This window comes from Hippoglossus hippoglossus, chromosome 12 (genome assembly GCF_009819705.1).
Source record: "Hippoglossus hippoglossus isolate fHipHip1 chromosome 12, fHipHip1.pri, whole genome shotgun sequence".
NCBI classification, from domain to species: Eukaryota; Metazoa; Chordata; class Actinopteri; order Pleuronectiformes; family Pleuronectidae; genus Hippoglossus; species Hippoglossus hippoglossus.
This window is the reverse complement of record NC_047162.1, coordinates 802,177-817,368: the sequence shown is the minus strand read 5'-3', so window position 1 is coordinate 817,368 and position 15,192 is coordinate 802,177. Positions and strand designations below refer to the sequence as shown.

The following is a 15,192-nucleotide window of genomic DNA, read 5'->3' as shown; positions in this document are numbered from 1 at the left end:
GGTGAAATCCTGTTTTCCTATTCATGAAAATAGAAAAATAAAAACCATAAAAGAAATAACAGTGCAGCAATGTTCAACATTGACTGTTGAAGCACAATAACAGAACAATGATGCAGTTTCTCATTTGAACACATTTGGCTGCCCACTTAAATGTTCTATTTGAGACCATTTGAATAGCTGTTGGTCTGAGCAGCCACGGTGTGTAGGATCATTTTCATCAAAAACTAGAGCGCTTTGTGGATAATCCCATACTTCCACTGTTACCATCAATAGTTAACAAGTAGTGAATGGGAACCAAAACTGAAACCCAGTTTAGAAAGAAGGTCTGTTGTGACTACTGGTTATTCATTATTGACTGATTATTGTCATAGATATAGAAACTGCTACAAACCCACTGGATAAAACAGGGTTCTATCTATTTGTAATGTTCTTGTTTTTCTTTTCCCCCCAGAAACAAGCAGTTGTAGCATTTAGCTTGATCATTTCATCTATTCTATCCTTTACTGTATGCAAATGTGAAAGAGGAATTTGACACGATGCTTAGGTTGGTTGATTGTACTGTATAATGAACACTACTGTTAAGAAGTAGTATCCATCATTTCCCTTGTTTTCCATTCTCTTTTATGAGCTGTTTCCTAAATAGACTGAAGTTCAGCACAATGCAGTGTACTGACAGCTTAACTGTGCTTATATATATATATATATATATATATATATAATCTCCAGTTAGATACACATTAACCATATAAACAAAGTTTTAGAGCACCTCCATATCCAGTTTTTTACAGAATTTTACATCCTAATCTAAGTTGAGCAGACAAACATACTTCTGGCTTTTTTTCTTAAATGGGAATTACATTTTTGGGGGGGTTGTTGCTCCCATCACTGGTGCAGAGGATGGGCTTTGTTTTAGTAACAGTAACACTGCCATTGTACAGAGGCTTTGTAAGCCCCTCTATATGATTTGTTTGCATTAACTTCCAATGCTGCAGTATAGTTAATTCCTGCAAAAGGCCAGTTTTCTATCAAGTTTACCTGATATTTCTTTTTTTTCTGTAACAGTTACTCATTTACTTTTGTACTATTTCATGTTATTCACTGGACTTGAGTTGAACTGCTCAATACAAAAAAACTACTTTAAAAAACTGGAAAAGTTGAGGTGTTGTAAAACTTTTTACCAGGTAGTGTACAGTACACACTCTTGCTCAAGAGTGTTAAATATATCCTAAGTAGTCCCAAATATGCTGTCAACCTTTATATAACTTTGAAGGCACAGTCAAAGATCATCTTTGGTTAAGTTGTAGCATGCAAAAGTGTCCCCCAAAGCCAGTTCTGTTTAGGTTGTACCTGTAGAAAATCTGAACACGGTACGCATAAATACTATTTTAAAAGAAGAGACCATGTCTAAAATAGACCAAAAGGAAATTAATTGTTATCAAGTGACAGTTTATTGCATAAATATTTGATAATACAAAGAGGTAAAAGTTCAGTGGTTACTTGTATCTTAACCACTAAACCAATGCATGATGTCATTTCGTATATCTCATATACAGTTTTTTTTTGGTCAAATTTGTTCCTAAAATGCATTTGAAGCTGAAAAGGTTTAAAACCTGTGAGCTAGTGGAAGATTCTGACATTTGGGGGCACTATTGTGAACTATGAAAAAAGTATTGTATATTTAGAGTCCATAAATTATTCTGCTGTAACTCACTTACACTCCCTCGCTGTCGGAGAGCATTATTACAAACAAGAACACGGGTTTCTCTATATTTGAATATTAAAGTGGAAAAAATGCAGCATATATACATATATATACATATATATATATATAATACCCCTATCTATACACATATATAAATGTATCTGTCCAACCTGGAGAAGATCTTTGTCTTGTGTCATTAAATGAAACAAAAGACCTCCTGTCAACATTTTACAACCAAATAATAGTGTTTGTGTCTTGTTTGCTTCACTTCTGTCCTGATAAATAGATTCTAATGATATACTCTTTTCTATGAAGAAACCCAAAGTTACCTGTACTGATATGTCAGCCTCCATGTGATTTGACATCTCCTAATCTCTGTATGTAACTTTCTGCTAAAGCCCCCTTCCTCTCCAGTATCCATCTGTCTTGTGTCAAGCTATGATGATGGGTAATAGTGTAAAAAATATCATGAACTGGTCTTAATGGTGATGGATCCCTTGTCCACATTGCAAACCTAAACTAACCTGTAAATAAACTTTGTAATCTAATGACATAAATTAAGGGAGTGGGAAATGTATGTCAAATTTCAATATGGAGAACAATATTTATTTTAGTTTAGACTTTTCTCCGCATATATTTCTGTCTTGAATAATTTGGTTTTAGTTGTAAGTTAATTTTCAGGTAGATTTTTTTTTTTGTTTCTTTTTATTGTTTTGATGCCTTTTTAAATTTGGGAGACTGTCTTTTTTTCTCTTTTTTTCTCTTTGAGTTAGTGTATTTCTATCTTTTCAACCCCTTCTGAAGAAAAGACACGATGACATAAGCAGATCAAACCTGTTTCTCCTGCTTTCACACGTGGATGGAATCAACCTAGCCAGTTATAGCTGTAATGTTTTGATACACTGTACTGTAAACAGTAACAGATATGCTATTTCTAACATTTTAACATTTATGATTACCAATACTTTGTACATCTCTAATGCAATAAATAAATCAAATGAAATCTGTTAAATTTGAAGTCTGCTTTTTGCTGGAAAGAAGTAGTAGAAGTAGTTACAAACTAATAAAAGCAAGGTGTCTGCCTTCTAAAACAAATGGATCAACTACAATGCAGATCGTTTCAAGAGGCACTTTATTAGAAACACCACACAAACCGCTTTGCCCTTAAAAAGCCTCGTGTTTTTGAGTCATTGATTCCACAAGATCACTGCAGGATCGGGTCCAGTCAGGTCAGATGTGCGCTCTCTTCTTCCTCTACCCATAGAGTAATGTCTCAGTACATCACTGCAACATTGTGAAACCACTGGAGGTCAGCAAAAGGTCAGTTAAGTATTTCCAACACATTGATCCAAATACTCAGTTTTTCTTCTGTAAGACCACAACTGGCACTATAATAACAATAAGTATCGCACACAGAGACAAAATGATTGAAAAAAATATTTTACAAAGTTTTTTTCTTTTATGTTCGGCTTCTTTCTTCTTCAGTAAAGAGTCAAATCCTGGTGTGTAGAGATCCTCGAGCCAAAAGTCCATGTCTTTAGGAGTCTTCTCTTCCTCCTGCAAGGGAAATCTAAATATTGCTTAAACCATCAAGAACAAATAACCTCTTAATAAATACCTCTACATTGCTGATATGCAATAATTGCTATAGGTTATGTGCAGTTCCTAAAATAGCCTTACTTGACATTTTTTATTTCAGCTTTATTAAAGATTTACCACCAGTGAACCCTCATTTAGTCTTAACCTTATTTGAAAGATTCAATCTAAGTCAGTTATTTTAATTTACAACATGGGGATTGGCCTTTAATTTTTACAACACTTTTCTAGTCATGATGACCACTCAAAGCAATTTGTTGAAAGTTGCCTGGTTTAATATGTCTTATCATGATAGTATTAGCCTTTAAAATGCACACAATGTTTCATCTTTTAAATGTAACATACATACAGAATATAATAAAATGCAACCAAAATAAAGAAATGAAATGAAAATATCCCGGATACAAATGCTGCCACCTTGTGCATTTGGAGCCACAGTCTGCAAAATAGCGATCAGGGGATGGAGCGGCAGTAACTAGGTCCCTCAGATACACCCATCGGACCCATCATGTTTCAGTCTCTGAGCTGTCAATCATGATGCTTCTCTCTGTTTTAATAACATCAAATATCAGTGAGATAAAAATGTGTACTGTGACTTTTTAGTTTGGTCAACGTCACATCCACGACCATGGAGGAGGTGGGACTTATAAACTCTACTGTAGCCAACCACCAGGGAGTGATCAAGACACTTTAGATTCATTTTTGGGGAGAAGTCATGTTGTCCATCTATATACAGTCTATCTGGTGAACCCTCAGCCGCCCCGTCACCCCCCAGGAACTTGTGATGGCTGGATTGCAGATTGATGACCAGAAGCTAGTGGTGGCTGAGTGCAGACTGGAGACCTGTAGCTGATGTTGGCCAGACTGCTTCCTGGAGACCAGGAGCAAGAATTTGCTGAACTTTGACTGAAGAAAAGGACCAGAGGTTGGCCAGGGCAGGCTGGTTCAGGTTTTGCTTGATTTTGAATTTTGTGATCCCTGCCTGTGGATTCCCTGTAAGCTTTGCATCGCTGACTGCCTTCCTGTGTATGTCCTCTGCAGGCATTAGGACTGTTGATTTGAACTTGGAGCTCTGCCTGATTCCTGCATGTAAGTCTCTCTTCTTGGTCCAGTCATGACTACGTGAACACAAATATTTATTTCTGGAAACTAATGAGTCCCCCGAGATATGATACTGTATGTTATGGGAAACCAGCGTATGTGAGAGGGCGGGTGATATCCTATAGTGCTGGTGAAAAAAAGAGGAAAACCAAACAGGCAACAGAGTTGATTGACGGGATGAAAATTATAATATCTATGAAAGCTTTTATGCCAACAACTTTAACAATCAGCAACAGCAGGTTTTAAATCTGCAATTCGTTGGGCAGCTATTCACAGATCTCACAAGAGACCAAGGCTGATGCATACCCATCACGTACTTTCATTGTTTCACAGCTTATGTCATTATTTTCCGAAAGGTTCTACTTTCGTAATTGTGCAATCCAATCCAAATTGTGCTTTGTTGTTTCAGCTTTCGTTTATAAACCATTCATTTATTGTCAATATAGCTTTCTAACCAGTGTCATTTGACTCCTACACAGCTGATATCCATACACTGGTCCTCAGAGGCCTTCCCATTATTCTTGGTGACAACGACAGACTTCTTCACTTCTACTTCCTGTAAGTAACTTCTTTCTTTATGTAAGCGTATCTAAAAGTATCAAGAAGGCTTAAGGAGGAACTTGTACAATTATTTGTTAAACCATATGGGCATAGTTGTATCTATACGTTTAAAACAATAAGATATTGATCCACTTCACGTGAAAATGGTGGTTTTTAATCTGCCAAAAATATTTACCTTCTCTGAGTACCCCAATCCACTGAGGCTGGATAAGTGCTCTATTGTTGAGCTCAAACTGTTAAGACATTTACACTAGTAAACTTATACACTAGCAATAGCCTTTTCCAAGCTTTTCCGGCTACATTGCTAAACATTAGTGACATTTATTTAATGAGATATCATTGTGCTCTTATGTTTATCTTCTTTGTGAAGGACTCTGATGATGACGACTCGTTCCACCATATTGATATTAGGATCCTCCTTGTTGAGCATGAACGTGCTGTTCTCTCATCTTCCCTGCATCTCAGTTCAGCCTTAATGAAGATCCTCATCGAGGCAGACGTTTTGATGGGCTACATTCAATACCACGTGTATTCTGTTTGGACTAGCATACGCACTTTATCTCAACTACCCTAAGTCTATCAAGCTCACAAATGGTGCTAGTTCTTGTCTAGTTCTAGTCTTTACTTGTCTTTTAATTGATAAGCTTTTTTATTGCTGTGATAATATATTTTAATTGTTTTGTTAACAATAAAATGCATTGAAGAATTTACATTATTGTTTAATGTCTTAGTTTAAACAATGTATTAAGCAATCTCATCTGATTAAATTAAAAGAAAAGACATTACTTACATTAACCAATGGTTTTGAGAAGTGTTAAGTAATGTTTGTTATTGATTATTCCTCAAAGTTGTTTGTCTGTTTAACTTAAAATGATAATTTCATTAAACTAAGAAATAATTGATGTTAACTAATGATTTTGATTGAAGATGGCTAATGCAAACTTGAATATGTGCTCTGCATTCATACAACTTGACCTGTTAAGATTTAGTTTGCGTAAAAACCTAAATGGTTTAAGGCAACGGGTTTCCACGCAATTTTCAAGTAAAGTCAACTTATTTGGGTTAATTCCCTTTGATGGATGGGAAATAAAAAATTTGGGAAATGTCTGAATATATATATATTTGTCGAAGGGTTGGGCGGAGTGAGAGTTTCCCCTACCAATGGCTCTGGTGGCCCTCCTTGGAAAAACAGGTGGGGGAGATAATTTCTTCCTGTCCAGTATGTGCCCTCCAGCCGGCCTCCTGCTCCCCCGCTGAGCTGTGCGCTGGTCGAGTCTCAGCTAGGCAGTGAGGGCAGGATTAAAGTGTGGAGTGGTTATACAGGCGTGTCGTGTTTAAATGGAAGTGTGTTAACTCACTCAGTGTTTCAAGTGTGCTGTGTAGTGGAACTCAGCCCCTGCCCTGTTGCGCCAAAGACTGAGAGTAGACTGTGAGTAGGTTAAAGCGGGGCCTAATGATTTTTTTTAAACTCTTGTAATAAATAGTAAAATCATTGCTTATTTACCTTGTTGGTTTCTTGTGCCTTATTGCTTATGCTAAACACATGTAGCGGATGTAGCACAATCTTTGGTGAATGTTGAAGTTGGAAAACTTTGTGTTTATTATACCTGCTTTATCTGCAATGATGATGTCATTGTTTTTCATAAAAGGAAACAGAATTTGTTTTATTGACTTGTATGTATGTTTGAATGATTTATGAACTAATGTTATTCTTTTATACGTTGCAACATGACAATTTCAGAGGTCTGTCAAACTATTGATACATCTTCAGACCAAAGTTTAAAACTTTTCAAAACAAAAGCCCAGTAATTCTGCTCAGTATAAAGCATTGCAGCAACAAAACAAATGCTGTGCTTTTACGTTGAAGACAAATTGCCTAACAGGAAGTGTTTCTGTGAAAGTTTGTTGCCATGAAAGAGATCTGCATGACGCGGGTCAGCCTGACTGTGTGTCAGTCCGTTATGGTGAAATTAAAATAATGAAATTATCAACATGACCTGGTGGTGATGTTCACCTTTGGTTTGACCCAGTTACCGACCACTGCTTTAGTTTATCCATTTTGAACTGGTCACCTGTTTTGTATTAATATTGAATGTTTGGCCTGTCCAAATCGCACCACATTCTCTGGCACTTACTGTAGACATGCTAAGTGTGAAGCTGATTAGATGAACATTCAGACAGACGTATGTGGAGTACCATCCCTTAGTTATGCTGTTATAGGCCTAGACTGCTGGGGAACTCCCATCATGCACTGAGCACTTCTTTCTCCCCTTCTCTGTCTCTTTGTCTTCCTCTGTCTCTTTCGGCCTCCCATGTATTGTTATTACATTACTATGTCACTAACTTTTTTCCTCTCTTATTTTTACAGAGCACCCAAAGATTATTTGTTGACAAAATCTAATTAACAGACAGCACAGTCTAGAATTTTAAATTCCATCATCTTTCTGGTTGTGCATCTGCCTTTCTCTTTTGGCTTTGCACCAATCCATTTCCATACCTCCATACATCCTGCCAATCAACCACTGCATCTCTTCCTGCCCCCAAATTACCTTTAAATAGTTGGTGAGGTTGCCGTGGATTGTTTGAGTGTCATACTCCCTGACAGTCCAAGAGGGCTTGGACTTCTCCTTATCCATTTGGTCCATCGAGCTTAAATCTGTATACAGAGGGTTCCTTTTAATGTTGGACTTCAGAGTGACTGGTGTGATGTGCTTCTCCAGGTATCTGTCCACAAACACCACACCCTCTGGGAACGGAAGAGACCTGTTTTCACTCTTTATCTCCTGCTCTCTCTGTGGAGACAATGAGACCTTGAACTCTCAACACAGGCACCTGTACCTTTTCAGTACTTTCTAAACAGAGCTGATATTATATATACAGGTAGCCAAAATAGTTTTTTTCTTATGTTTGCATTAAATATGCAATGATAATTTCAGTTGCATCTAATTTACACTATCTATCTATCTATCTATCCATCTATCTATGTATATATATACACACACAAGTTTGTGCACACTTCCCTGACAGTAAGTAGTAGTGAGCATATCCCCTATATAACACACCGGAAGAAATGGATAAACTGAAAAAGCATATGTTTTCATTACTTAAGAGTAAAAATACTGTTAAAAAATAAAAACGTGAAAAGGTTGTTTACAAATAGGAGGTATGAGTAACCGTATACAGAAAAGACTTAATTACAGCGATAAGAGTAAATGTATTTCACAACATCTGAGTAACAGTGGCTGAGAAAAATTCCGTACCTGGGAGTAGACCCTGTTCTGCCAGTGTCTTTGACTGGACATAGCTGAGCCAACATGGAACATTCCATGTGTGGCTGGCAGTATCCTTACATCAAGCTGGAGGAACTTCTCTGGGTGGTTGTTGTTGGGCAGAACAGAGATGTCCATCCTGGCTCTGTTGCTCCACACTGTTTAGCCTGCTTGCAGTCAGACTGAATGGACATGCTCACTGAAACCTAAAAGCTCTGTAATAATTCATGAAGACCAAGATAGTTGTGACCCTGTATCACTTGCAGGTGTGTGTAACCCAATCTGTCCAGAGAGAGAGAGAGAGAGAGAGAGAGAGAGAGAGAGAGAGAGAGAGAGAGAGAGAGAGCAAAGTCATCTGAGTACTATGTTACACAAAACCTGCTGCTGTTTAAAGATGAGTCACACTTTACTGTTTAATGTCAGGCACAAGATGTAGCCTATGATCACTGATCTCTAATGTCATTTCTGCTGTGCTATAGTGGAGCCTGAGGATGGTGATGTCAGTAATCAGCTCATCTTCTTTGGATGGCTCTGATGGGCGTGATAACCCCCCCGACCTGACACGTCCTGTCTCAAAAAGAGGCAGAAATGTTAGTCCACACCTTCGTTACCTTCAGACTACTGCAATTCTCTATTATCAGGCTCCAGCAGATAGTCATTAAAGACTCTGCAGCTAGTCCAAATCATAAGAGATCAAATTTCTCCTGTAATAGTGTCACGACACTGGCTTCTTGTTAAATATAGAATAGAACTTAAAATGATCTTCCTCACCTACAGAGCCCTTAACATTGTACCATCCCATAACTACTAACCATAGTACCATATAACACCAGTAGAGCACTTCTCTGGTCTGGCTTCAGGCCTCGCTGAAACAGGATGTGGAAAACCAGATAGTATGACCTGCAGGTTAACCTCCACGCAATCTTAAAGGGATAGTTCACAGAAAAATGAATATTCACTCATTATCTACTCACCACTATGCTGATGGAGGGGTAGGTGAACTGTTTGAGTCCACAAAACACTTTGGGACTTTCAGGGATAAACAGCGTTGCAGCCAAATCCAATACAATTAAAGTAACTGGGGGACCACATCTTCAAACGTAAAAAAACTAACATAATATGCCTCCATACTGCTCCTGTGGTGTAATCAAAGTGTCCGCAAGCCCCGACATTACAATTGTAGTCAAAACAGCGTCATTTAGGTCGTGTTTTTAGCCTAAATGTCCGCTACTGGAAGTAGCATTGCTACCGCGCACCCTTGGGCCAGAGCTTGTGTGCAGTGTGTGAGGTATGTGCGTGCAGATGTAAACGCAGCTCCAGAGGAGGATTTCAGCGGTCATTTAGGCTAAGACATGGTGTAAATGATGCCGTTTCAAGTCAAATTCGATTTTTTTCAGTCAGCTATCCCTTTTATATGATAAAATCTAAGTTTCTGACTAAAGCAAGGGTTGCTGTTGCAGATAATTCAAGCGGACCTGGCTGAAGGGGGTCAACATGCAATAACTCCCAGAACCCATGCTTAACTAAAACACTCCTCCCTCTTAGAGGTGTTTCTGCCCTTTTAAGATTTGAACTCTTTTTTTGCAAGTCTCTGCTCTTGGTCCAGTCATCACATTCTTTTCTATAAATGTTTACTATTTATAAAGACTTGATTGGTCTTTGTTGTTGGCTAACTGATGCGCTACGAGATGTAGAAAGTGTCCAACTTAATGTCTTTTTATACTCCACTCCTTCAGTGTCATCAAGTCAGCCACAGTCAGACGAAGTCCATCTCAAACGCACCTATTATCTCAAGGCACTTTACATAGAAAAGACCTTTGTTGCGGGCCTCTCTTAAAAACTTGCAATATGCATGAGCTACTAGCTAATGTAATAAGTTATGGCATACAGGATAATGTGCTCTACTTAAGGGGAGACACTAGAGGTGAATACAGTCACATTTGTATCTAATGATGTCATCACAATCCCCACCTTGATATGCAAATTAGGCGTTAACTAATTAAAATGCACTGCAGGTGAATAGGATAAAAAAAGAAACTAAAACATATGGTAAATGGTTTTGTATTTATATAGCACTTTTCTAGTCAAAGCTCTTTACAGTACAGGTTTACATTCACCCATTCACACACATACAGTGCATCTATTAGCAGCACTTTTTTGTTCTATGAGGGGCAATTCGGGGTTCAGCATCTTGCCCAAGGACACTTCGGCATGCAGATGGGGAAGACTGGGGATCGAACTGCCGACCTTCAGGTTGGAGGACGACCACTCTACCCCTCAGCCACAGCCGCCCAGCATATCAGCACCGAACTTCCCTAGTTAATGAGTTTAGCATAGCAGAAATGTACACGTGTGGGTGTGGATGTCATTGTCGTGATCCCCATGAGGGGTTTGAGGGTCGGCAAGTTGGAGCAGAACTAAATATATATAAATATAATTTTAGAAGCTCTCATATCAGATTTTCTTTTTTGCTACCAATTAATCAGTTAAAATCAGCTACAGATGTGCAATTTCATGGCACTAGAAATTGTTGGCAGTTACCCGTCAATTATAGGCCAATAAACAATTTTACGAAAGCCAAAACTGTTATATTTCAATATGCTTGTGAAGAGCAGGGAGACAAGCTATGACTAATGTAGAGGGGATGGGGTCCAGGGAGCAGGTAGGAGTCTTCATACCAGACAGTGATTTATTGAGCTCTAAGGGGGTGATAGGGGAGAATTGGGATAGTGAGTGTTGGGGTAGAGAGTTGAGATGACCAGGGGTTTGGGATCAGAGAGTTTGAATGTGAGGTGTTCGAATGAAGATGGAGTCTGGATGGCAGTCAGGCAGATTTTTGTTTGCTGTCGGCAAAAGGCGGCAATTCCACCACCTCGGCCATCGAGGCGTGGTTTGTCAAGGTAGTGGAATCCATTGGGGATGGTTTAATTGAGTGCAAACAGGGGTTTTGCCACGTTTCAGTAAGACAGAGAATATCAAGTTTATTGTCAGTGATGAATTTATGGAGGATGAGACTTTTATTTTTTAGTGACCAGGTGTTGAACAGAACGAGTTTCATACAGTGTTTGCTGATTGGATGGGGGGACTTAGGTAGGGTTCTGAGGTTGGCTGTGTTCACGTGTTGTTTGTTGTGGAGATGTAATGAGGAAGTGGGTGTGTGCCGGTGCTGGGTCCAGAAAGACGGGATGGAGTTGACAGAAGGGGAGTTGTAGATAATAATCTTGCACCGGGAATTTCTATGAACATGCCTGGGTTGGATGTAAGTGAGGTTGTTTATGTTTGTGGTTTTGGAAGTGCAGTATGGTCGGGGCAGCCTGTCTGTAATAATTGTCTGAATGGGGAGGACTGCAGTTAAAGTGGTTAATGACAGGTGGGGCCAGTAGGGCGAGTGATCGCGGGGAAAAGTGCTCTGAGGTGGTGGCGTAGAGGAAGAGGGAGGGGTGCGGGTCACCTCTGTGACTGGTTGTGACAGAAAGGTGAATGTGGTCTGATGAGGGTGTAAATAACAGGAGGGACCTCTGGGGGGAGCTCTCATGGGAGACAGTGTGGTGAGGTGGGACGAATGAAGAAGACAGGGAAGATGTAGTCAGGGGTGTGTGGGTATACAGTCAGTCACGTGGGTAGGATTGCACAGCAATAACATGTGGCTACCCCGCTTGTTGGGGTGGATCCCGTCCCGTTTGAAAGAGTGGCGATCCCAGAACAAGTTCAAATTGTCTACAAAGCCCAAGTTGTGACACGTGCTGTGTGTGTGTGTGTGTGTGTGTGTGTGTGTGTGTGTGTGTGTGTGTGTGTGTGAACTGAGTGAACAGTAAAATCCCATGAGATAAGACACAAACGCATGCTTAAGGCCTCCTAGCTGAAGGTGGGAGAGACGAGGTTGTCTCAGATATATGTGTGGCTCTGATGTCTGCACCTATCTGGGACTAATACCCTGTAAATCTGGTCTCCTAAGGTTATCTTGGTACTTACACATGGTATGCAAAAGCAGAGATAATATATAGTTTGGTTAAAATAAAGCATGTGTTATAGCGATATAATTTTCCATTACAACGACACACCCGCTGAGGAACAAACTCTGGTTATTGGCGACTCTATTTTGAGAAACGTGAAGTTAGCGACGCCAGCGACCACGGTTTAATGTTTTCCTGGGGCCAGAGCGGGCAACATAGGGTCATACTTAAAACTGCTGGCTAAGGGTAATCGTAAATATGGTAAGATTGTTATTTACATGGGCAGTAATGACCTCCGACAACGTCAGTCGGTCACAAAAATCAATATTGATTTGGTGTGTACAAATGCAAAGACAATGTCGGGCTCCGTAATTTTCTCTGCACCCCTGCCTAATATGACCAGTGATGTCATCTTTTCACCGCTGGCTGTCAAGGTGGTGTCCACAAAACAACGTTGGCTTCGTAGATAATTGGCGAGGTTTTGGGGGAAACCTGGTATGATTAGGAGAGATTGCATTCATCCAACTTTGGATGGAGCGGTTCTCATATCTAGAAATATGACAACGTTTATTTGACAGTCCACACTGTGACAATCCAGAGTTGAGACCCGGGGGCAGAATTGCAGTCTTACATGCTTCTCTGTGCTTATATTAGAGCAGTCACCCTCACAATATCCTATAGAAACTGTGTCTGCCCCTAGACCACCTAAATTAATTAAATCAAAAGTAAACTGGAGAGGAGTAATACATTTAAACCTAACAAAAGTGAATACAACCAATATATCAATACCAAAAAATAGAAGTATAAAATGCCGTTTATTAAATATCAGGTCACTCAATCGAAAATAACCTACTTATTAATGATCTGATTACTGACCATCAGATCGATTTACTATGTCTAACTGAAACCTGGCTGCAACGAGACGAATATGGAGGTTTAAATGAAGCGACGCCCCCCACCCATATTAATACTCATATTTCTCAAAGCACAGGCAGAGGTGGAGGGGTTGCAGCAATATTTAAATCTGACCTATCTATCAACCCTCGACCTAAAGGTAGTTGTTGTTTAAAAAACTCACCATCAGCCTCTTACATCCAAGCCTGAAATCACATAAACCAGTTCATCCAGTTATCATATACCGTCCGCCTGCCCCTTACTCTGAATTTTTATCTGAAATCTATACATTTCTATCTGAACTATTTCTTAAGTAAGATAAAGTCATTATAGTCGGTGATTTCAACATTCATGTATAGCACTGTTAAAAGTTACTAATGACCTTTTCATGGCATCAGATAATGGCCTTGTCTCTATACTTGTCGGATCTTAGTGCAGCATTTGACACCATAGATCATAAGATTCTGTAACACAGACTGGAACAACATGTAGTAATTTAAGGAACGGCATTAGGCTGGTTTAAATCATATTTATCAGATCGATTTAAATTTGTTAATGTTAACAATGATTCCTCCATGCACACACAAGTTATTCATGGAGTTCGGCACGGTTCTGTCCTTGGACCAATACTCTTCACCTGATATCTGCTCCTTTTAACATCATCAGCATCATCAGAAAGGACCACATACACTTCCATTATTGTTACGCAGATGACACCGAGCTGTGCATGTCTATGAAGCCTGATGGATCTTATCACTTAGTTCAACTTCAGGAATGTCTCAAGAACATCGAGGCCTGGATGACCCAAAACGTCTTACTTCTAAATTCAGACAAAACTGAGGTCATTGTAATGGCCCTAAACATCTCAGAGAAACACTGTCTGACCAGATAGTCACCTTGGATGGTATTAGTTTGGCCCCTAGCTCCACTGTGAGGAACCTTGGAGTTGACCACGACATGTCATTTGACCCACACATAAAACAAGTATCTAGGACAGCTTTCCTCCACCTGTGCAATATTATGAAAATGAGGAACATCCTGTCTCAGAAGGAAGCTGAGAAACTAGTCCATGCATTTGTTACCTCCAGACTGGATTACTGTAATTCTTTATAATCAGGATGTCACAGTAAGTCTGTGAAAATGGTTTGTTTGGTTTGTATTTATATAGCTCTTTTCTAGTCTTGATGACCACTCAAAGCTCTTTACAGTACAGTTTGCCATTCACACATTCACACACACATTCATACAGTCCATCTATTGACAGCACTTTTTTGTTTTATGAGGGGCAATTGGGGGTTCAGTATCTTGCCCAAAGACACTTCGGCATGCAGATGGGGAAACTGGGGATCAAACTGCCGACCTTTTGGTTGGAGGACGACCACTCTACCCCAGAGCCACAGCCGCCCTCCAGCTGGTCCAAAATGCTGACAGAGACTAGAAGGAGAGATCATATTACTCCTGTCTAAGCTTCTCTGCATTGGCTCCCTGTAAAATTCAGAATAGAATTCCAGATCCTGCTCCTCACATATAAAGCCCTTAACAATCAAGCCCCTTCATATATCAAAGAGCTCATAACACCGTATTATTCAAATAGATCACTTCGCTCCCAAAACACAGGCTCTCCTGTGGTTCCTAGAATCTGTAAGAGTAGGATGGGAGGTAGAGCCTTCAGCTACCAGGCTCCTCTCCTGTGGAACCAGCTCCCACTCTGGGTTCTGGAGGCAGACACCATCTCTACATTTAAGGTTAAACTTAAAACGTTCCTTTTTGATAAAGCCTATAGTTAGGGCTGGATCAGGTGAGTCCTGAGCCATCCCTAAATTATGCTGCTATAGGTCTAGACTGCTGGGAACTCCCATCATGCACTGAGCCCTCTTACCCTTCTCTCTGTCTCTTCCCTCTTTTCCACCCATCTCTCCTCTCCTCCCCATTTCTCCCTGCTCACCCCAACCGGTCGAGGCAGATGGCCTTCCACACTGAGTCTGGTTCTACTAGAGGTTTCTTCCAGTTAAAGGGGAGTTTTTTCTCTCCACAGTCACCAAAGTGCTGCTCATTGCAGCAACAATTTTTAAGGTCTTGACCTTCTATGTAATAAACTAATGTATATTATGATTTG

At 39.8% G+C, this 15,192-nt stretch overlaps 1 protein-coding gene across 1 annotated transcript; it reads right to left on the bottom strand.

Moving 5' to 3' along the window:
* Positions 1–1,142: 1,142 nt before the first annotated feature.
* Positions 1,143–8,467, bottom strand: LOC117771948 (major intrinsically disordered NOTCH2-binding receptor 1-like). Its single transcript, XM_034602875.1, has 3 exons — positions 8,221–8,467; positions 7,510–7,752; positions 1,143–3,259 (listed from the first exon to the last, which is right to left on the bottom strand). The coding sequence occupies exons 1-3, from the start codon at positions 8,365–8,367 to the stop codon at positions 3,059–3,061; spliced, it is 591 nt and encodes a 196-aa protein (XP_034458766.1). The 5' UTR covers positions 8,368–8,467; the 3' UTR covers positions 1,143–3,058.
* Between the last annotated feature and the right edge of the window lie 6,725 nt (positions 8,468–15,192).